At 33.8% G+C, this 24,410-nt stretch overlaps 1 protein-coding gene across 3 annotated transcripts in view; it reads right to left on the bottom strand.

Annotated features, from left to right (window-relative positions):
• Positions 1-24,410, bottom strand: part of FSTL5 (follistatin like 5) — a 789,672-nt gene that overhangs the window by 53,186 nt on the left and 712,076 nt on the right. For all 3 annotated transcript variants that reach the window (XM_058720999.1, XM_058721001.1, XM_058721000.1), the window contains exons 14-15: positions 9,589-9,696; positions 3,248-3,372 (exon numbers count right to left, since the gene is read on the bottom strand). In XM_058720999.1, the coding sequence (XP_058576982.1) occupies positions 3,248-3,372; positions 9,589-9,696 (233 nt within the window). The remainder of the gene's footprint in view (positions 1-3,247; positions 3,373-9,588; positions 9,697-24,410) is intronic.

Here is a 24,410-nt window from a genome sequence, read left to right as displayed (position 1 = left end):
GAGCAGAGACAGAGACAGGGAGAGAGAAAATCCCAAGCAGGCTCCACACTGCCAGCACAGAGCCCAACATGGGTCTTGAACCTACAAAATCGCAAGATGATGACCTTAGCCAAAACCAAGAGTTGGACGCTTAACCAACTGAGCCACCCAGGCACCCTGACTGATTATATTTTAAACTACAAGTTTATTTTTTAATATAGATTGATAAAGTAATTTTGGTTCTCTTAAATTCCTCAGTCTTGATTTACTTTATACACTAGATTAAACAAGCTTGAGAATTATAGACACTAAAAAAAGAAAAAGAATAAATAAAAGAACAAAATGAGAAGAAGCCAAGTTGGGAAAAAATAGAGACTTTTAGCAAAATTGAAAGTATTCGCAAGGGAGCCCCTGAACCAATGTAAATTATGAGTAGAGTAGTCTGAAAGATGATTATGGGCAACATAATACTTAAACAATATTTCATTCCAGTCCTTAGAAAGAAATGAAGTAAACTAGCTAAGGTCACAATAGCCAATGGCAAATGGTGTTGCTGGGACATTCAGGCTTAAATCTATCTGACAGGAAACATAAGTACTTATTACTACTTCTACAGAATTCATGTGCTCTTAATGCTGTATTTGTTGCATCTCTGATATCATGTTAGATGTTGAGAAATCCAGTACATAAGAAATACAGTTCCCTCATTGCTATATAATTCCCTCAAAACTGTACAAATTCTGGTTTAGGAGATGGTGTAGTATTTTCTTCTTTATTCCCATTCTTATGAGATATGTGAATTAGGAGCCTACCAGTTTTTAGGCACTTAGAATATAAAATCCTGACACTTGTCCAAGAGCTTTTCAGACATTGGAGATATAAATTATTTGTAGTGAGAGTGTAGCAATCTGAGAGAAAATTAGATTAATGTGATGAGGGGTCAGAGGAAGGAAACTCATATTAATCCAACACATATTATGGGTCAGACCTTCTGCATAGCCTGGAAATATATACCAAGCAAAACAGTCAGAAAATAGTTTCACATTCCAAAAAACACAATTTATAAAAAGATCAATCTTTGCAACACATATTTAAACACATGCCAAATTTGATTAGAAAAAATATGTTACATGAAATTGGTAGAAGAAAAGATTGTGTCCATCCGTCAGATTTTCCTAATGTAAAAAAAAATTCTCATTATGTTAAAAATAGTTTATGTTTAATGTTTTGATTTTGGAAATGTATGCTAAATTTTACTTTTACTCTTCACTTTAGTAATAGGAATAGTGAGTAGAATAGTAGAATAGTTGCAGTAGAAAATTTGACCATCTGCATTCATTAAAATGGGACTCCATATGCAAGTAGGATTGTAATTTAGTATAAATAACGCAAAACACTCTTGCATTTCACTATGCATCCTTAAAAGGAAAAAGATTTAAAATATCCTCAAGCACACTTTCCAGTGTTTCTCATAATATATAGAAATAACCCAAATAAAATTTTGCCTTATATGTGTTCATATTATTAGGATGCTCCTCTAATTATTAGCTCCATCTCTAGCTATGTTGTAAGACCCTAAAGAGATGTTATGTTCTGACTGCATATGTATCAATTCTATAATTGTGCAATGCAATCTTGAATGTCAATTATAAATACAACCCCAGAAATACACATAGCACTTACAGCATTTAGACAAAGTTAAACTCTTGGCCTGGTAGGTATCTTACCATAATGAAATAATTTACTGGTTGCAGGGGAAAAGAAATACACCCGAACTGTACACTATTAACCTGATTAGTGTTATAGACACAGAAAATTTGCTGCAAATAATTCCATCTTTAATGCATTTGGAAAAAAAGCAAATTTCAGAATAGTATATTAAATACAGTAATGCATAATAGGAAATGGAGTAAATAAAAGCAAGTTTTACGTATTAAATTATTGATTAGAGATAATTCATCAATAACTTGAAAATAAAAAAGGAATAGTTGTTACTCATAACACTCACTGCCAATTAAATGAAGTTGTATCCTTATCAAGTGTATAAAAATATTTTTAGGTACCATCTCAAGTGGTACCATTTTTGGTTAATATGCTGATTTCTTCTGTATCTGAACTATTACAGTGCTTATAGTCAAATGTAAAAATTATGACTTTGATACAAACAATTTTAAAATATGCTGCATTTTCAATAAGTTCTACTTATTTTACACAAAACATGCAATAATTGTGACAGGCCATTACATTTTTTAATCACTTTATTGCTGAGTACATAATAGACACTCTGAAAGTAATGGTCAATTGCTTGAAAAATATGCTAACCTCTTTGAAAACATACTTGACTGTGCAAATGACAGTTTATATGTAATGTCTGACTATGAGCCACAAGTCTGATTTATTAATCCCCCTTTTTTTCCTCATGAAAGTTGAATTTCATAATCTTTCATAATTCTTACAGCTCCAATTCTTAGGTAATTTCCAATTTAATACAAGAGAAATATACACAAGAATCAATAATGACTCATATAACATATCTGGAGCATTTCCACCTCATTCACTTGAAAAACAGAACGTATTAGTTAGGTTCAAATTCACTAACATTGCGAAGCAATACTTTAAAAGTTTTCCAAATAGATTATCAAGATACACAGTACCTGAAATTGTGATATTATCCAGCATTTAAGCCACTTCTATAGAACTGTGGAGTGACGTCATTCGAAGTTAATACTTTTCTTCCTCTTGTAAGTACACACAAAGATGGAGCACAATAACGTATTTCTCAAAGGGGAGACCTCAAACATTTTATTTAAACTTACTGTATACTTCCTAATACAGCTTTATATTAATTTCTTATGGACATTTTTATAGTAATTTCTATATAGACGTGGTGTAAGAATGTCATTATAATATATTGAATAGATTTCTAGAAGAGTGGTTCTTTCATCATGCTGAGTTCAAATGTCAGCATTTTGTAAAAGCCTAATAAGAAGACTCTAATGACAGCTTGCAAAAATATTAACTGTAAAATTGATTTAAAAATGCAACTGATGTTTTAAAATTCACTTCCTTATTAGGCATACAAAGAAATGCATGACAGGAAACTCATTACTAATGTTGGTAAATAAAATTTTATCAAGTAGATGAGACAAGGTAAATCATGTGTGTATTTGTTGTATAACAGAAATGTGTTTTAGTTTTTATGATTTCCCATGGCTTCCTGTCTAAATTAGGAGGAATCCAAAAATTGATCATTCATTTTAGCACTTACCTCATATGTGTGATGATGAGTGTTGTCATGGGGATAAAAAAATCATCCACTCGGTCAAACTGCTTTCCCACAGGCTGGGTGTGAATAGTGTGATGGGGAACATTCCCACTGGCCAAGGTTATTACCTAAACAGAACACGCCATGGTTAGACATTGGCAGTGCATTCCCTTAATAGTATCAGTGTTAACTTTATTTAGAGATGAAACAAATCAGCAGTTGTTTCTTAGATTCTTTATTGCCATCCTGAAAATTAGTACATCATTAAGCAAATTGGAATTTTGTAATTGTTTGCTTATTTTTAACATAGAAATTTGTTTTTATAAAGAAAAAAACAGAAAAAAATTTGTCTTGAATAATTTCTGCTTAAATTATAAAATTATTACAAATAACTTCTGTGTTATAAACATGTTAACCTTGCTATAATGAGAAAAATAAAAACAAGCATACATATGATGTAAATAAGATTATTAGCTTTCCTTCCTTCTTTCCTTCCTTCCTTCCTTCCTTCCTTCCTTCCTTCCTTCCTTCCTTCCTTCCTTCAGTTTTGTTAAGGTACAACTGATGAACAGAAAACTTTTAATATAGAACAGAGCTGGAAATAAGACTGAAAACTCTAAAACAAATCATACATAATATTTTAGCGCTTAATAACGTTAGAATAGATGAAATTATATTTAACTTTTTCCTCCTATACATTGAAAATAACAGGTGCAAGTAAGTTTTTATCAAAGACTTTTCCTCTTTTTATTCATTGTTAATTGGTTTTTAAAACTTTTATAGTCCATTCAAGAAAAGATGACTACATTTAAGCTCTTTTGTTCCTCATATCCCATTATGCGCCAAATTCTATCAGTTCTTTCTTCAGATTTCTCACACCTCCATATGTTTTCCTGTTCCTGCTGGACAATCATTGCTCTGTGTTAGCCTTTTAAAGCACTTTCTGCCTTTATTTCTCCCCTTTTAAATCCTTTCTACATATGGCCACCAAATTAAACTTCTTAAACTATTGACTGACTCTCCTAAGTTAAGTAGACTTTCCCCCCTTAAAACTGAGTCTTTTCCTTTGGTTTATATGACAAAAGTAAATAGCACTTTTGATTTTTTTCTCTGAGAAGCTAAGTTTTCTTCATTTCTTCATTTCTTCAGGCTGATCGCAGCAATAATAACATTTATGGAGAGCTTGCTATATACCAGTATGTGTTCTAAGCAGTTTACAGGCATCTCATAATTTAGTAGTCAAACAACACTATAATGTATCCCAACATTACTGATGAAAATTATTTTATGCCAATGAAGCATAACTGAGCATCTCATTTGTGTTTGGCATAGTCCTAGGTTGTAAAAATACAGTGCCTCCCTCTCTGTTCAGCATAATGCTCTCCAGTTCCATCCACATTGTTACAAATGGTAAGATTTCATTTTTTTGATTGCTGAGTAATATTCCATTATATATATATATATATATATATATATATATATATATATATATATCACATCATCTCAACCATTCATCATCAGTTGATGGACATTGGACTTTTTCCATAATTTGGCTATTGTTGATAGCACTTCTGTAAACATTAGGGTGCATGTGCCCCTTCAAATCAGCATTTTTCTATCCTTTGGATAAATTTCTGGTAGTGTAAATGCTGGATGTACAGTAGTTCTCTTTTTAAGTTTTTGAGGAATGTCCATACTGTTTTCCAGAGTGGTTGCATCAGTTTGCATTCCCACCAACAGTGCAATAAGGTTCCCCTTTCCCTACATCTTCAAAACCATAAGACACTCTTAAATATAGAGAACCGAGGGTTGAAGGGACAGTGGGGTGGTGGGGTGGGTTAAATGGGTGATAGGCATTCAAGATGAACACTGGGTATTATATGTAAGAGATGAATCACTGGGTTCTACCCCCAAGCCAAGAAGACTATACTGTATGTTAACTAACTTTTCCCTAGTTCTTAGTCTGGACTTTGTTTCCTGTTGGTTCTAGATCCTTCTCATTGCTGCAATTGAATAGGAACAGGTGGATTACCAGATATCAGGACTGAGCTAACTGCCAGGACACACAAATTGATCCACAATGCACCTTAATCAACAGGCCAGATCTTGGGACAATCCTTGGCTCATTCCTAATGGCATCCTGCTGCTTGTTTCTCTATCTGTAATAACCTACAGCTGCCAACTCCCACTGTCACCCCATCTGGCTGGAGCCTACTTCCTGGCCAATAGCAAGACGTAAAGACTTTATTCCAAGTTGTTTCCTGGGGACATTTCCTCTCTAATTATTGTGCATTTGAAAAGACATAACATATGGATTGTAAATCTGTGTAGATGACAGACTCATGACTTTCAGAACAGCATTTCCTAAATTTTCGTAAGGCATAGTTTCCTTTTAAAAAAAAAATAACGAGGGGCGCCTGGTGGCTCAGTCGGTTAAGCGTCCGACTTTGGCTCAGGTCGTGAGTTCAAGCCCCACATCGGGTTCTGTGCTGACAGCACAGAGCCTGGAGCCTGCTTTAGATTCTCTCTCCCTCTCTCTCTGCCCCTCCCCTGCTCACACTCTGTCTCTGTCTCTGTCTCTCTCTCTCAAAAATAAATAAACATTAAAAAAATTAAAAAAAATAATAAAAAAATAACGATAATAAATCTTTGATAATTCATCTGAGAATACTAATTGGAAAACCACTGTCTTATGTACCTATAGTTATGAAATTTTATTAGTTGTTATTAATTAATTATAAATATCACAGAAAATATGTTTTGCTTCCATAATTGGTAAAGTTGTATAGATTTAATTATAGTCAAATGAAAACACAAAGTATAAGTATATATATGAGTTTCAGATCATTGATAAAAATGCTCTCGCACCTTCAAGCTTTCAGTGGCCGCTATTATAAGATATATTGCATTAGGGCAAAAAGTTATTGCCTAGCCATCACAACCTGACATCAATATCTCTAGTTCTAGTCTAATCTTTCAACATGCCACAGGAACACTCTAGCAAAAATCAGACCTTGCTCATATTTCTGGCTTGGTGAATTCAGTTTCTCCAAAGGTAAGTCTGTTCCCCTTTCAAACAAATCTTAAATCCCATTTCCTTTGCAGATGTTTCCTGATAATCTTGTTGGAAGACAATTAACCATTAATCTGTTGACATTTCTGCTGAGTCAAGTCTTTCTGAGCAGAGGGCACTGGCAGAGTTGGTTAAAGGATGACGGGGTAGCAAAAAGGCCTTGGAAGCTAAAGGTGGTGTATTGCTCCAGAGAGAGGTAGAGGCTTAACTCCTTTGAGCCTTACTGACATTCCAGGGTACTGTCCTGATAAGATTTGCATCCCAGAGTAATAATAATGTCTATATTTCACAGGAGAGGATGGGCTATTGTGCCAGCAGTCTTAAAAAAACTTGGAGACACATAATTGCAGGGTCCTTCTCTTGTTAGTGCAACTGTGCTGAGGCAGGGTAATATTAATCTCTTATGGCATCACCCCATGGGAATGGGGTTGGAGAATTAACACAAATATGCTCCTTGAGTAAGAAATGGTCTGTTCTATGATCCAGAGACTCTGTGTTTCCTGTCAGCCTGTCTATCTATCAATCTATCTAATCTATCACAGATTTATATAGATGTATGTGCATGTGTGTAAATTTTACTTCATGCAAATAAATCTTATGGTATGTACTATTTCAATAGTACTTCTGAATTCTTACATATTGTATTATATTTTCAGGTGTGGAACTTACCTTTCCATCCAGCAAGTACTTAAAAAAAATCATTAAATCTTACTAGCATATTTTTTATTAGACATCCAGAGAAAAAGAACCCATTTTTTAAGGGCTGGATAATGTGTGGGAAGTTACTTAACACCTGTATAAAGCCTTTTCCTCCCTTCCTGTATGATATTAAAGGAGTCTGCCTAAAGTGCCTTATGGAAGGACTGCAACACTGAGGATTGCAACATTAATCTATCCAAGTAGCAAATACCAATAGGGAGGGGAATAAATCAGTTCTAAAGAATATAGTAGAATGAAAATATATACAGCTTGTAAGGTGCCTGAGTGGCTCAGTTGGTTAAGTGTCTGACTTTGGCTCAGGTCATGATCTCATGGTTCATGAATTGGAGCCCCACATCAGGCTCTCTGCTGTTAGCACAGAGCCCACTTTGGATCCTCTGTCCTCCCTTTCTCTCTGCCCTCCCCCACTTACTATCTTTCTCTCCCACTCTCAAAATTAATAAATAAGTTTTAAAGAAAGTATAAAAATAAATAAAAGAAGAAAATATATACAGCTTTAAAAGAAAAAAAAATTAACTTTTATAAGCTGTGTTTATTTTATTTTGAAGGTAATAGAATTAAAATAATTCATAAGAATGGTTTTTTAAAACATAATATATATTGGCCTGTTTTATCTTGTCAAGATTTAAGAGTAAAATATCAAATAACTAGATGATATTACCATATTGTCATAGATCAAACAGTTGTCCACAATGAACACTGTAGTCTTTCCATCAAAAGATTGGCCTTGTTACTTCATGTTCTTGAATCTAGGCATGGAGTATGCCTTGCTTTGATCAATAAGCTGTAGTAGAAGTGACTTTATGTGAATTCTAAGACCTAGATCTTAATTAGCCTTGCAATTTCCACTGTCTTATAACCTGGAACCACCATGCTGCCAGATGCCAGTCTAAAGGATGAGCAGGCACATGCTAGAGACACAATCCACCCAGCTAATCACCACCATCACATAACAAACGTGGGAGTGAGACTATTTTGAACCATCCAGCTACTGTAATCAGATGAGTGCAGCCATCTGAGTGTTTCTTAATCATGCCCACAAACTGCCCAGATTGCTGCACCACAGAAACTATGAGTAATAAGTCATTATTATTATGTTTTATGTTTATTTCCCTTTGAATGAGAGAAAGAGACAGAGCATGAGCAGGTGAGGGGCAGAGAGAGGGAGGCACAGGATCCAAAGCAGGCTCAAACCCACAAACCACAAGATCATGACCTGAGCCAAAGTTGGGTGCTTAACCGACTGAGCCACCCAGGTGCCCCATTAAGTCATTCTTTAATTCTGTTTAACACATCAAATTTTGGGGTGATTTCATTTGCTACAGCAAATAACTGAATAACTATTACATGTTAGATGTTACTTATGACACATATTTCTAGTGAAATATAAAATGAACCATCATTCTCATAGTACCTTTAAAATCATTTCAGTAAACTTGCCTCTTGTAAGTTAAATATTGTAAAACTAAAAATACTTCAGAATCATTTAAAGTATTGGTAATGACAACTGACAAAAAGTAAAAAAAAAAAAAAAAAACAACAAAACAAAAAAAATTTGCATGTAAGACTCAGTGAAAACTGGCCAAAGTTAATGATTTAGGACTTTATAAGAAGAGGAATCTTCACAGCAGTGCTATAATCAAGGCAGTTTGAGATATAGATAAAAACACATTTCCAGGGCCAAATGTTCTCTCTCATTCCCTCTCAGTTTTCTGTTAAACTTGTAACTCCAAAAATTGAAAGACTGTGCCAAAGAGACATTGTCAAAATATATATTTTTTTCTCTACTAAGTTCTGTATAAACAACTTTAAAATGTAAGCAAATTCCACAAAGATTCTACCACTTATTCCCCAGTTAGAAACGAGTCTGTGCTCAGATAATAACACACTATCTTTCTGGAAAAATTGGAGATGTGTCTTGAGACTGTCCAACTCTCTTAGTCTCTATCTCCATGCCACGTTTTGAAAGAGAGATGGAAACAAAAAAAATCTCATGCAAATTGGAGGGAGAAAGGTAATTGCTGAAAGGTAAATTATGATTTTTTTCTTCCTAATGGCATCAGTTTTGTCATCATCGGTTATTATTTTTGTGTATAAATCTAACCTTTGATAAGTATGACCTACAGTATTTTCCAATCCAAACAAGTACTTGAGTATTATCTCCCCCTGCCTTTTCCATGCAGATCTAGATGTGATTAAAGTACAGTCCTCAGATGGAAGAATATCATTGCTAAATAGTTATAAATATCCAGGGGCGCCTGGGTGGCGCAGTCGGTTAAGCGTCCGACTTCAGCCAGGTCACGATCTCGCGGTCCGTGAGTTCGAGCCCCGCGTCAGGCTCTGGGCTGATGGCTCGGAGCCTGGAGCCTGTTTCCAATTCTGTGTCTCCCTCTCTCTGTCCCTCCCCCGGTCATGCTCTGTCTCTCTCTGTCCCAAAAATAAATAAAAAACGTTGAAAAAAAAATTAAAAAAAAAATAGTTATAAATATCCAGTGATATATCTAAAGGTTTAAAAATCATTGTTTTCTCAAATATACTGAAATGTACTTACTTGCAATGTTGGAGAAGTCTTTTCCATGGTACCCCAGCTTAACACCCATACCTGGTCATGTGATTTGTCGTAGTGTAATTTAACTGGCACAGGGTCTGTGCTTACTGCCTGTAATACATAGGAGTTGAAAAAAATGTTTTCAGACTGAAATATTCATTTAAAACTATGCCAAAAATTATGAAAGAACACAAGAGTTTAGATGCCAGATTAAAAGTTTATGTTGCAAATTATCTAATTTTCTAAACCTTTATTTGATTAATTTGGAAATATGATACTTTACCCAGGCATATTTTTTGAATAATTTTTTGCCCATATTTTTATGTAGTCTTAAGTTCCTTCATTACCTATGCAAATTGTGTGTCGTAGAAAAGCTATTTAGAAACTCAAGATATATAAATGATTAATATGTGTATTTTATTCAATTGTTGAACACACGTAAGAACTATGTTTATACTATTAGTTTTTTTTTTTTTCATTCTAGTGCTGGTTATGGGATTTCGCCATCTATAATGCTAAAATGTCTGCAATCTGATATATGGTTGTAACTCTAATGACAGATTACCTAATTTAGTTTCCTTAATGAATAATCTAATACTACAGAAAGAAGTAAAAGCATTATTTTAACATATTGATGTGGTAAATGTGTTTTTCTGCTAATATTTATAATATTTAGCAATTACTTAAAAGAAAACTTCCAGAAAACAAATTGCTGCCAGGAAGTTATTTCACTCACCTTAATTTCAAGCTATTTATATTTCAAGCTAACACCTTTTTCAAGTAATTTCCTGTAGTAGTTTCCTTACATATTTTTTTTCTGATCATATAGCATTAAACAAATTGTATTCAATAAAACTACCTTTATTCAATATAGAAAGCATTTCTTCCAAAATCTCTGTTCAATATCCCTAGAGAATTTCCCAATTTTTAGTTCATAATGCAATCCTCTTCTCAGTGGATTAAAGGTAAACTACTGTTGGTTGAACATGTGAAGGTTCATGCTTTAGTTAACATGTTGGCAATTTAGTCTTACCAAAGTAACTATTTTCTAAAACCTTGTTCTGCATTTTATCTATTTAAAATTCTCAATACTCTTGGATTACTGAAGTAATTATTTAATTTCTAAAAACACCTATTTAAAGATTTCTGTATTAGTGCCCTTGTCACTTTCTTCCTGACTAACAGAGCCACTATGTTGCTTTGGGATTAGGTGCCCATCAATGTTCTCAGGGAAGGTAGCCCACTTGGTGAGCATCAGAGATTTAAGCCTACTTCCCCTTTTTTTTTTTTTAAGGATTCCAGCTTTATTATTCCCCTTTTACACAAAACTAAGTAGAAGAAATAATACAAGATTAAAACTGCAAAAGTAGTTAATTGGTAGAACACATATACACAAAAAAATCCAGACAGCAAGACAGGCTTATCTACAATGGGAAACACATGTAAAAATTTAGGTAGTTTGTAGTTTTCATACGGAACATTAAAAAAAAAATCAAACATTATGCTACAATGGGTGCCATTGTTTACAGTAATATTGAAGGGGAGAAAACAACACTTATTTAGGGTCCCTTTCACAAGTGCGAAGATTCCCAGCCTCTCTAGAGGCTAGAGTGGTCACATAGAATATTCGCCTTTATACATGGTAAAGATTAATGTGATGAATGATTTTTGAGAATGCTACTGTGCCACACTTTCTCTTTCTTCCTGCTTTGGATGATCTCATATGAGAACAGTAAACCTTAATTTCCAAAGTCATTTTGAGGCCATGAAACAATAAGCTTAAGAAGAAAAACCCAAGCAACACTTAGAGGATTTGGCAAGAGATAAATGAAAGGAGACTGAATTCTCCATAACAACCTTGAGTTGCTACACAAACCTAGAATAACTGTCTCTAGACTTGATGTTATTTGGGATAATTAAATGGCTTTTTTACTTAAGAAATAGTCTGGTATTTTGTTCATTGTAATCAAGTGAATGCCAGATGTTTCATTTAAATTCTTCATGTCCTCATTGACAATTTCATTGCATATACAGCAAAAGTGCCATCATTAATCATTACGCTAATAACAAAGCAATAAGATTCTTTTGTTTTTCATATCGTAATATTGTATTATTTGTAAAATTTGATCTATGTGTGATTATAACGTTACCCTGTTTTGCATGCAGCTTAAAATGGAATAATCTACAATGTAAAGATAAAATAGTTCAATACAACAACAAAAGCAACATTAAGAAAAGGCTCTTTATTTTTCAACTGTTAAGACACAGTTAAACAAAGATCAAAGATGTTTAGGTAACTTTAAATATTAAGGAACAATTTAAATGAAAATTTCCATTTTGCCAGCTCTCATAAGGTTCAGTCCATGGGTTATGTTAATATCCACATAAAACAGGATAAGAAATGGAGACTCGGTCTTACCAGTAGTCATCTAGCAGGTGATCAGAAGAGCTGAGATTTGATAGTCTGTGTTTATCCCCATGTGGCAACCTCCTTGCACATGAAAGATCATCCTTCTTAACTGATAGTTTAATTCCTGACAGTGCGTATGTGGATATGGTGTACTTCTATTTATGCCTCATGTATAGGAAACATTCTTTGTGTTTTTTTTTTGTTTGTTTATTTGTTGGTTTTGTTTTTTGTTTTTATTTTTGTTTTTTTTCTTTTATGAAAGGTGGAAGGAAACCCACAGACCCAAATACATGCAGTATTATCTGTATAGACAGTGCAAACGAAGCCAAGAATCAGTGAGAGGCAGTAGTACCCCATGCTTATGAGCATGCATTCTGAAGCTAACTGCAAGTTTTAGCCTCCTCACTTAAGTTAGAAAAATAATAGTACCTTAGGAGGTTACTAAGCTTTTCTGTGTTTCAGTTTCCTCTCTGATAAAATGGAGACAATAATCACACCTACTTCAAAGGGTTGTTCTGAATATTTTGGTAAGGTAGTAAATATAAAGTACTTAGGGTATGCCATGGAAATACTACTACTATCAGAAAAGCTAACCAAACTAGAGGTATTTTCATGACAATTAGCATCATAATATTTTAAAGTTAGAGATATAGTACCCTTATTTAGCAAATGAAGAATCTGAGACCTGGAAGAGCAAGTAAATAAACACAGTCTTTGTCCTGAAAGAATTTGTAGACAAGAGGATGAAAGAACTTAAAATAACTAGATGTGGCAAAAAAATAAAAATAAGAACCAAATGCCATGAAAGCTCAGGGGAAGGAGTAAAAAGCAGGATGAAGGATAGGGGCATGAGGTGATACTTTGATTGAGCTTTTAAGTATGAGTATTTTTATAAATGGGAAGACAGAGACTATTTTATATGGGAAGACAGAGACTTAGGAGAATATGTTTCAGGAGACGTCAAAAAGCAGTCCATGAATAATTGCCTTCAAGTAAATTAAGCTATACATATTTGAAGGAGAAAAATATCAATCAATTTTCAAAACAGCTTCAGAGTTAGAAAAATATCTGCTCAATGCTCTTCCAAATTTTTGAACATTTTGCCTTTCAGGATTTCAAAGTTTTGGTATTCAATTCTCTTCAATTTATTTTGGGATTTGGTTATAAAAGCTCACCAGAACTAAAAAAGATATGTGGATCAAAATGAAGAAAAGTACATCTGACATACTTTATTTGGAAAATGTTTAACTCTAGGAGATAAAAATATGTTTACAACATTTCAAGTGTGCAGATATAACACATTTCACAGAGGGAACATTTACATGGTTTTCAGTAACAAATTCATGTAACAATGACAGAAATATTTCCAAACAACCATCTTCAGGCTAATCTTGCCATACCCAATTTTCAGCCAAAAAATTGTTATTTTTCTTACTTATATTGTCAGCTTTTGAAAGGACTAAATTGCACGTATTGTATTGTATTTCACAAAATACCTGCTTGTATACTCTGGAAATTACTTTAAAGGTTAAGTTTAGACCATTAGCCTCTATAAAAGAGAAAGACACTATATTTGGTACTTAATTTTTTTCTTCCATAATTAAACCTGTAAACTTCGGTGTTATAAAATATTTTAAATGTTTCTCCACATTTTATAAAAAGGATTGTAAATTTTCTGTTATCCTTTTCTGCCCTCTCTCTCCCATGCCTCTCATTCTCCGGAGCAGGATTCCATCTGCCTTTTAAATACTGATCTCTGGAGCATCTCCCCTGCTACCGACAAGAACAGACTCTATCCTCTTGACCCTCATCACATGGTTTCTAACATCTAACTTTATACTCACCAACTTTCTCAACAGATTTGTCAGGATGCTTTGGTTTGTTTGTTTATTTTGTAAGCATTAGACAGATCTTGACAATAATCTGCTCTAAACACCACAGTGTCTTTTCCTTTCCCTCAGAGTAAAGCCAAAAGTTCTTCGAATGACTACCAGGCCCTAGCTGACCTGCCACTTCCCTCTTCTTTCTCTGACTCCTTCACCTACTCCTCCAATCAAGGTGCTCTTGGCCTCCTGCCATTCATCCAACATGCTCTCCACATGTCTGTCTTTTGGAGGGCTTTTCCCCTGAACTTATCCACAGATAGCCCAGTGTCTGCTTCCTCAACACCTCCTTTGTTCAGAACTCGCCTTCTCAGGGAGGCCAGTCTGACCACCCTGCTGAATACTGTTAGCAGCCTTCACTTTGTGCACATCCCCTCATCCTTAGCTTGTCCAATCCCACGTGGCCTTGCACTACCATTTTACCTTTTCTAAAGGACTTACTACCTCAGCATACATTATGCAATTTACATTTTAATATTCCCATCTTTCATTTCTGTTTTCATCCAATGGATTCTAGGTTGCTAGAAAGCAGATTGTTTGTGTTTGTGTAAGTCAATAATATCACCTATGCACTTAGAACAATACCTTGTAAATAGCAGTACTCAACATACAATTAATGGACTTCTAAATCTACTTAATTGGGGAAACAAAATTGCAAAATTAAGGAACATTCCAAAACTTATTACTATCATTATTATTTTTTTATTTAAGAAAGACAATTATACTCTGTGCTATGCTTATTATAAACAAGGTTTTTAAAAATGTTTTACAAATACAATTTCTTTTAATCTCTGTAATAGTCTTTGTGATGAGGTATGCAGTATCATTATCCCCTTTGTACAGATAAAAATGAACTAAAGTACCACTATTGATCCCTCCTTATTGTAAAACTCCCACATTCCTCTCCAAATGCCGTCATGTTTAATGTGCATTACATCACTATTCAAAATACAGATGAATTCAAGCTTCCCACATTGTTCCGTGTATTAAATGTTTATAAAATGTAATATGTTTTTTTTTAAGAAAAAAGACATCCTAGTATCTCCTTCTCACAATTTGTCATTTTCATTCCTTTATGCTGCACCCACTCCACTTTGGAGACCTTTGGTGTATATAGGTTTTTTTTTTTTTTCTGCAGCTACTAACCATTTACCAAGAAAAAAAACATGATATAAATTGAATAACAAACGTTCAAGAATATGTGACTGGGAAAAAAAAATGTATATGTATTCATCTTTCACCTCACAGCTAACGTATATAGAATGCTCATTTATTACTTTGTATAAATTTGTTTTAATTACTGATATTATTTTACTAGGAAAATTGCTTTCAAACTTTGCCTGGAGAAGCCTATGGAAATGAGATTTTTATTTGTAGCAGGTCATTGAAATCCTGACCATAATAGAACAAAGGGAAGCAGTTTAGATCTATTGAATGATTCCATAAGACTTTGTTTAAAAATTTTTTTAATGTTTATTTATTTTTGAGAGACAGGGAGAGGCAGAGCATGAGCAAGGGAGGGGCAGAGAGAGAGAGGGAGACACAGAATCTGAAGCAGGCTCCAGGCTCTGAGCTGTCAGCATATAGCCTGATGAGGGCTCAGACCCAAGAACCAAGAAATCATGACCTGAGCCAAAGTCAGACACATAACCAGATGAGTCACCCAGGTGCCCTGCATAAGACTTTGTTTAAATTAAAGGTTCTGATACTGCAGATTGGAAATTTTTCTCCCATATAATAAACACTATGATTTTCTGCACACAGTATCCTTTGCTTGGCCTGGTGATATTCAGATAATTAAACCATAATCCTACTTCCAAAAATTTTCATTTTCAGAAATATCTTAAAAATTACAATATATTGTTACCATAACTAATTAATAGTAGTGACCTAGGTATTCAGGTCTGAGAATCCATATTTCTTAATTTTCCATATAAGTACCGTTTTCAGAGTGTTATATTATGTTCAATTAACTTCTTACCCTATTACTTTCTTTTTTTTCGTTTCTTTTATAATGTTTATTTATTTTTGAGAGAGAAAGAGACAGAATGCCAGTGGGTTAGGGGCAGAGAGAGAGGGAGACATAGAATCCGAAGCAGGTTCCAGGCTTAGAGCTGTCAGCACAGAGCCCAATGCGGGGCTCGAACCCACAAGCCGTGAAATCATGACCTGAGCCGAAGTTGGAGGCTCAACCAACTGAGCCACCCAGGCGCCCCAGTATCCTATTACTTTCTTAAAATATACTATATAGTGTAATAATAAAAAGGTTTTATTTGTACCTTTGTAAAGATATTGATAAATTTTTTTTCTTTAATATTTTAAAACATTGTTTAAGGATATAATTTACACTATAAGGTTTTGTTTTGTTTTTTCTCTATGTCAATCTACAAATGTTAACTCCTTCATAATTCCAACATACCTACCGTTATATAAATTTATCAGTATTTCTTGAGGGGGTGAGGCAAATATAAAAAATCTAAAATACATGCTATATTGGGCGTCTAGGTGGCTCAGTCAGTTAAGCATCCGACTTCAGCTCAGGTCATGATCTTATGGTTCATGAGTTCAACACCCATGAAGAGATCTGTGCTAACAGCTCAGATCCTGGAGCCTGCTTCAGACTCTGTGTCTCCCTCTCTCTGTCCTTCCCCTCCTCGCACTGAGTCTCACTGTCTCTCTCAAAAATAAATAAACATTAAAAAATTAAAATACTTGCTATACTGGTCATGGCCAGTTGCATCAACTTCTATAAAGATGGCTTATTTTGTAAGGGTGAAATACTGTTAATACCAACGAAGATACACAAAACTTGGGGTTGAGTCTTGACATGCAGGAACAGTGAAGCACAGCTTGTTTATCAGTCTGACAAGGAGAGTAGCAGCTGGCTAATTAAGTGAACCTAATTTAAACTAATGATGTCGATTCTCAAGATAATGTGCTAATGGCTAGAGGAGACTGCTGATGACACTTAAGAATACTCCCGAGGTGTCACAAGCCACTTTTGCATCCAAGCAAAACCTGATTTTGCTCCACAGAAGACAAAATGAGGTCAGTTGGTTACAAGTCAATCTCTTTTACAGCCAAATATCATCTGTATGCCACTCTTATAAAAATTTCATGTGTTCTTATAAAAACACATTTGATGTTTAAAGCAACACCAACGTTATAGACTCCATTAAAAAATTGTGACCTTTTACTTTTTAAGCTGTTGATACAAATGATATTGTTGCATCCACTGAAAACAAATAGACTCCAATGATAATATTTTATCATGGGCTTTATAAAATCTTACGTTGTCAAGAAAATATTTGTCATTTTAATAATAAAATGTAACAAACCTGTTCAAAATGTTTAGATTTTTAATCTAAAATACACATTTAATACCAATCCACACAGTCTTTTGCAGGTGTTTTCAGGCAAAAGCAAAAGTCAGAAATATGATTTCTTAGATAAAGTCAGTGTAAAACACTAGGGATCTACTTTAATTAGATTGAAAAAGAAAGCTCAAAAGATTAAACTTAAATAAGAGTAGTGCTATTTTTCTTCTCTTTTCTTTTTTTTAAGATTGATTTGGGACTTCACTGTTCCATTTATATATCCACACTATGGAAAATTCTATGGTGTTTTTTATCATGTTTGGGAGAAGATGAACTAACTTTCTGTTATAATATTCTTAGCTGTATAATATACTCAGGTTTGAAAGAAAGAAATAAACAGCTACAGCACTCAATCAGGAAGTATAACTTTACTTGGATATAAAAAAGACTCACTTCAAATCTAGGCTCAGTTGAGAAAAGTGGTCAGAATGAGAAAGGGGTGCTTTACTTTTTATAAAATTAACTTTGTGCTTTGCAGTTGACTTTGAGTGTGCCCTGTATTTGGATATAAATACAGCTTTAAATCATAAAGTTTTTTTTTTTAATTTAATCTTTCAAGTAGCTAGAAATGTTTTTTTTTTCTTTAAGTAGTTTTAAAACTTGAACTACTTGGGTTATTAATTTATAAAACAGAGGGTTCAATATTGAAGTCTGTAAGATCTATCATGTTGTTTTCAAATTGGGAAAACCTTGAGGGAATTTATAATTCTAAGAGATGAAGTGTTTTCAAGTACAAAAATAGAATCACTAGGATATTTATAATTCACCTTTAAGCATGTACTTTTGAAGACTAAAATTTACATACTGTAAGGTATTGTTAAGACAAATATAAGGATGTGTTCTTTCACCCAGCAGGTAGTAGATGTATGGAACTCATTATCTAAAGAGTTCACAGGCTGAAATTATACATGGTTTTGAAAAAAAGAGCTTAGACAAATTAAAAAATTGGAAATTCTAACTTTTGGGGCCCCTGGGTGGCTCAGTCAAGCATCCGACTCTTGACTTTTCTCAGGTCATGATCTCATGTTTTGTGGGATAGAGCTCCACCTCGGGCTCTGTGCTGACAGTAAGGGGCCTATTGGAATTCTCTCTCTCTCTCTCTCTCTCTCTCTCTCTCTCTCTCTCTCTCTCTCCTCTCTCTCTCTTTCTCCTTCTCCCCCTCTCTGTCCCTCCCCAGCTTATGCTCTCTCTCTCAAAATAAATAAAATTAAATTTAAAAAAAGAAGATTCTAACTTCTATATTTAAAAGGAAAGCAATCTTTTATGTATATATCTAAAATTTTAAGTTGATATTTACAGTCAACCAGTCAACCATAGGTTTCAATAAATATTTCTATCAGAAAGAATACTAGACTGAGTGCACTCAGTATGGAAATTTTCATTTTAAAACTACAGTGATGTCTAAATTTCTATAGAACAAATTGTTGCAGAATGACCCAAATCATTACACTTGCTACTTCACGTTCCTTCTTTCCAGTGAGGTATTTGGTAGCCCCTATAATTCAAAACCATTTCTTTTTATTGATGGAAAGGCAACATTCAACTTCATCATACACCTTGACAGAATTGTGTGGGAAACCCCATGACACTCTACTGCCTCAGCCTTTTTGCTCCAAATATTAAGTTCTTACATTTTTTTCCTACAATAGGAACATATCTGGTACGTTTTTCTTGGTTCCTACTGTCCTCCAAATAGAAGGCAGCTGTAGAAAGTGAGGCAATAAGGCTGATAAATGGTGTGTGGGGCAAAATGCATCAAGAGAAGGTTAAGATTTGTCTTTGATAGTAGAAAGTATGAGAATATACAGAGACTATCCCCAGAGGAGGAAGAGTAGATAAAACAGAAAGCCAGCCACCAAGTCAACTTTCACCTCTAAACCCAGTTGGGACAGAATATTTTGTGTTGTTTTGTTTTAAAGCTCTTAAATTAATATTCCTTTTTATTCTTTTTTGGGTTACATGTTTCTAACATATTTTCACTTTAATTTGTTCCTTCCCACATTGTTTTTAGCATTTACTACTTTAATACTTTCTTAGTTTCTTTTATTCTCTGCTAGGATTGTGGTTATATATTCTTTTATTCAACTCTAATAGTGTTAATCGTGACTTTTGTCCTTATTCTTTGCCAAAATTCCCAGAGTTTACTTTTACTTAGTCTTTTTTTTAATAAATCAGTTTTTGTCTTTTATACATTAATTCCTTTGTGTATTTATATATACAGGAAAAGTTTGGATTGCCAGTAACTTGTTCTGTGAGTGTTCTGCAAGATTAGAAACATTTCTTATAAATTTTAACTTGATAAGCTAATTATGTCTTGCAATACAAGTAGTACATGGCACCAAAAATCACATGATCACAAATGAGCCAATGGTTCTTGAAATTCGCTTTGATATACAAGTGCTTTGGATTACAAGCATGTTTCCAGAACAAATTATGCTCGCAAACCAAGGTTTTACTGTATATATTTGTCTTTATATTTTCCTTCTTTCATAAAGATTATTCTGATTTTCTTTAGCTAAATTCTAAAACTATCTGGTTAAATGTTTTATTTTTAGCTATTATTAATTTTTTTAATTAAGGAAAAAAATAACCTCAAATCATAGTCTTACTTGGATTCAACATATTTATTTATGGTTATCAATATTACTTGATATTGATATTAATATTTTAAATTTACTTTGGTACTGTTAATAGCTTAACATTGTGTCAGAAAATCAGTATGAAATAGTTTCATTTCTATTTCTTGAGACTTAATGTGTAGCCTACCATGTGGTCATTTTCACTAAATGCTATGGTCTGAGTGTTTGTTTCTCCCTCAGAATGCATATGTTAAAATCTTAACTCTCAAAGATGATAGTATCAGGAAGTGGGCCTTTGGGAAGTGATTAGCTCATGAGCATGGAGATTATGGAATTAGTGCTTTTAAAGAAACATCCTAAAGAGGGGCGCCTGGGTGGCTCAGTCGGTTAAGCATCCGACTTCGGCTCAGGTCACGATCTCACGGTCCATGAGTTCGAGCCCCGCATCGGGTTCTGGGCTGATGGCTCAGAGCCTGGAGCCTGCTTCTGATTCTGTATCTCCTTCTCTCTCTCTCTGCCCCTCCCCTGTTCATGCTCTGTCTCTCTCTGTCTCAAAAATAAATAAACGTTAAAAAAAAAAATTAAAAAAAAAAAAAAAGATCCTACAGAGATTCCTCGCCCCTTCTACCATGCGAGGACACAGTGAGATGGCACTAACTATGAACCAGCAAGAAAATCCTCACCAGATCACAACCATGCTGACACCTTCATCTTGGACTTTCCAGACTCAGAACTGTGAGAAATAAACTTCTATTGTTTACAATCTACACAGTCTGTTGTATGCTGTTGTAATGGCCCTAATGGACAAAGATATGATAAAATGTTTAGTGATGATGTATATATTAATCATTGCTGGATGCAAAGCCCAACACATACATCTGTTCAAGCATAGTAATACTGTTGTTCAATTCACATATAGTGTTGATTTTGTTGATTGGTCAAGTATAGATTTATCAAATTCTTCTTACTTTGATCATATGTCAATCTCTACTAGCAGTATGGCAATAATCACTTTACAAAATTGTAAGCAATCATGTATGTTTTTAGTCTTATATTTTCTTAATAAAGTAAACCTTTTATCGTTATCAAGTAACTTTCTTTAACTTAATACTTTGTTGCCTTAAAGTTCCTTTAAAATCTGATGTCAATGTAGCTATATGAGCTTTTTTGATTTTTTTAGCATACTTCCTGCACCATCTGCACTGTCCTTACACGTCAATTTTTCTTTTATCTCTTATCTCATAATGTGCATATGGCTAGATTTTCATTATTCAGGCTGACAGTTCTCTTTTTTGTTTTTCATTGAGTTACATTAGTCCATCCTCAGTTAGTTATCGTGAACATATTTTTTTAAATTTCTATTTATTTTATTATTTTTTAATACGTGAGTATAGCTGACACACATTATTACACTAAGTTTCAGCTTAGTTATTTTACAAGTTTATACATTATGCTATGTTTACTATAAATGTAGCTACTGTAAATATAGTCCCATTACATTGCTATTCCAGTATCACTGACTGTATCCCTTCTGCTTTGTATTTTATCCCTGTGACTCGCTCATTCTATAACTGGAAGCCCATATCTCCCTCTCCCCTTCATGTATTTTGCCCAACCCTCCACCCTCCACCTCTTTGGCTATTATCAGTCTGCTCTCTATATTTATAGTATGATTCTGCAGTTTGTTTATTTTTTTTTTAGATTCCATGTATGAGTGAACACATATAGTATATTTGTTTTTCACAGTCTGACTTATTTCACTTAGCATAATACCCTCTAGGTCCATCCATGTTGTCTCAAATGACATGATATCATCCTTTCTTATGGCTGTGTAATATTACATTGTGTATCACATTTACCTTATCCATTCCTATCAATGGGCACTTAGGTTGCTTCCATGCCTTTGTTATTGTAAAAAATGCTGCAATAAACATAGGAGTATATCTTTTTGAGTTAGTGTTTTCATATTTCCTGGGGAAATACCCAATAGTGGAATTATTGGATCATATGATATGTCTATTTTTTAATTTTTTGAGGAATCTACATAATATTTTCTAAGATATCACCTTAAAATGGCTAAAATCAAGAAAGCAAGAAACAATGAGTATTGAAGAGGATGGGGAGAAAAAGGAACTCTTGTGCACTGTAGAAAACAGTATGAAAGTTCCTCAAAAAATAAATGTATTCAGTTTTATCCTATCATTTTGTTTAAACTTGTTTCTATTTATTTGGGATTTTCCATCCTTATTATTTGTATTTCTTATTTATTTTTTCTCCCAGTGTATTTATTTGTAAGTTTTTCATTGCCTTTTATTTTTTAATAGACAGACACAATATTGAAAGATAAGTTCTTGTAACATTAATAAGCATACATAATATATGTATGGATAATTAGTTATTCCCATTCCAAAATAATACAAAAAATCTTAAAATATTGCAAACAAATCATCCCTTTCCCTGTTTACGTATTATGTACAGTACTTAAACACTCATATCACTGTTTTTGTCTTGTGTTTTCAATCTTTTAAACATTTCAATCTTTTTTTTTCAAAAAATTTTTTCCTTAACGTTTTAATTTATTTTTGAGAGACAGAGAGAGACAGAGTGTGAGTGGGGGAGGGGCAGACAGAGAGGGAGACACAGAAATCGAAGCAGGCTCTGAGTTGTCAGCACAGAGCTGGATGACTTGGGGCTCAAACTCAGAGACCATGACATCATGACCTGAGCTGAAGTCAGACGCTTAACCGAGTGAGCCAACCAGGTGTCCCTAAACATTTAAATCTTAAACTAAGAGGATATCCTAATTATTACTGAAAGTTAGTATTTTAATATATCATATATTTACCAAACTGCTTGCTTACTATCATATCAAACTTACTGATCAGTTAATTTTCCTTATTCCTGAAGCAAACAGTTTCAGTTCTATTTAAGTTTATCTTGGTGATAATATCTGTTTTTGTGTCTCTGACACAATAAATAATGCTCTGGTTTCAAAATTATTTTTCCCTGATCATATTATAATATTAGAATATATTTTATTTCCACTAAGCCCTTTAATAATGTTTCTCTTTCATTTGGTGTCCATTATTGCTATTGAGAAAATTGCTGCTGTTCTCATAGTAATTCATCTGCCATTTTAAGATTCTTCTTTGATATTTATTTTTTTCCATTTAGATTTCATTGTCCTTTCTAAATCTGAAGGCTTACTATATTTTATTTTATAAATTATAAAATAAAAATAATACGCAGTGTATATGTGTACACATATATATAAAATATTCTTTATTATAGTATAGTAAATGCTCAGTTATTGTCACTCATTTTGACCTAAATACTGTTTCCTCTTTTTTTTTTTTCTTTTTTTCACTCCCATTTTGAAAAATATTACCTCCTTTCTGGAACCTCCTTCTTTAATTTATGCTTTCTACTGTTAATGGATAAATAACGTCTGGTATATTAAGATGCATTTGATTTCATTATTATTGGTAATTGTTTCCATAAAGTTACCATAAACACTGAATTTCTGAATAATAACCTACTGTTCCTAGGGGAAATACATACTTCAATTCCTAAGGGCCTCTGGTCAAAAGGTTTTCATCAACTAATCAATACTTAAATTTATTTCATGTGTGGGCGCCTGGGTGGCGCAGTCGGTTAAGCGTCCGACTTCAGCCAGGTCACGATCTCGCCATCCGTGAGTTCGAGCCCCGCGTCAGGCTCTGGGCTGATGGCTCGGAGCCTGGAGCCTGTTTCCGATTCTGTGTCTCCCTCTCTCTCTGCCCCTCCCCCGTTCATGCTCTGTCTCTCTCTGTCCCAAAAATAAATAAAAAACGTTGAAAAAAAAATTAAAAAAAAAAATTTATTTCATGTGTGTTTCTGTTCAAAGACACTTTACTTAATATATATTGTTCATTAATTAACATTGAACGCATGGTCAAAGTGTACTACAACTCATGGCTAAATGAAGCTTACCATTGGGCACATCACAGCATTCTTACACGGGCATTTCAACACTATGCTTAGGAGTCATTTTAAGTGGAAAATTGCCCACAAAACCACAAAAATGCAAAACACATGGTACTCAATAGACCATGGAAAGAAGACTTGTTTACAGTATAAAAGCTGAAACAAGAAGGCAGAGTCTCTTCAAGTTCAATCTTTGCTAGAAATATATATGTTGGGTGACGAATTTTTCACCACTCTGTGCATGTCCCTGAATGACCACAAAAGCACCATGAGCATTGATTTTTTGGTTCTAAATGAATTTGGTGAACTTTCAAATGCAGAATCGACAATGATAATTAACTATAATCAATGTCCCTACAGCAAAAAAAGAATCACACTACAGCTATGTTTAAATGAAATGATCTTATGATTATAATGTACAGCAAAGTAGTCAGATACAAATAATGGAACTATATATTTCCACTTATGTCATACTTCAAATCAGTCAATACTTATTTATGGTGGCAGAAATACACATAATGATTATCTTTGAATAATGGCCAAAAGGAGTAATAAAGTATTATTATTTTAGTAACAAGATCATAAGGAGGACTCATTTGGATGGGGCCCA

The sequence above is a fragment of the Neofelis nebulosa genome, chromosome 3 (assembly GCF_028018385.1).
Source record: "Neofelis nebulosa isolate mNeoNeb1 chromosome 3, mNeoNeb1.pri, whole genome shotgun sequence".
NCBI lineage: Eukaryota > Metazoa > Chordata > Mammalia > Carnivora > Felidae > Neofelis > Neofelis nebulosa.
The sequence above is the reverse complement of the archived record's forward strand: the minus strand, read 5'-3'. Positions and strand labels throughout refer to the sequence as shown.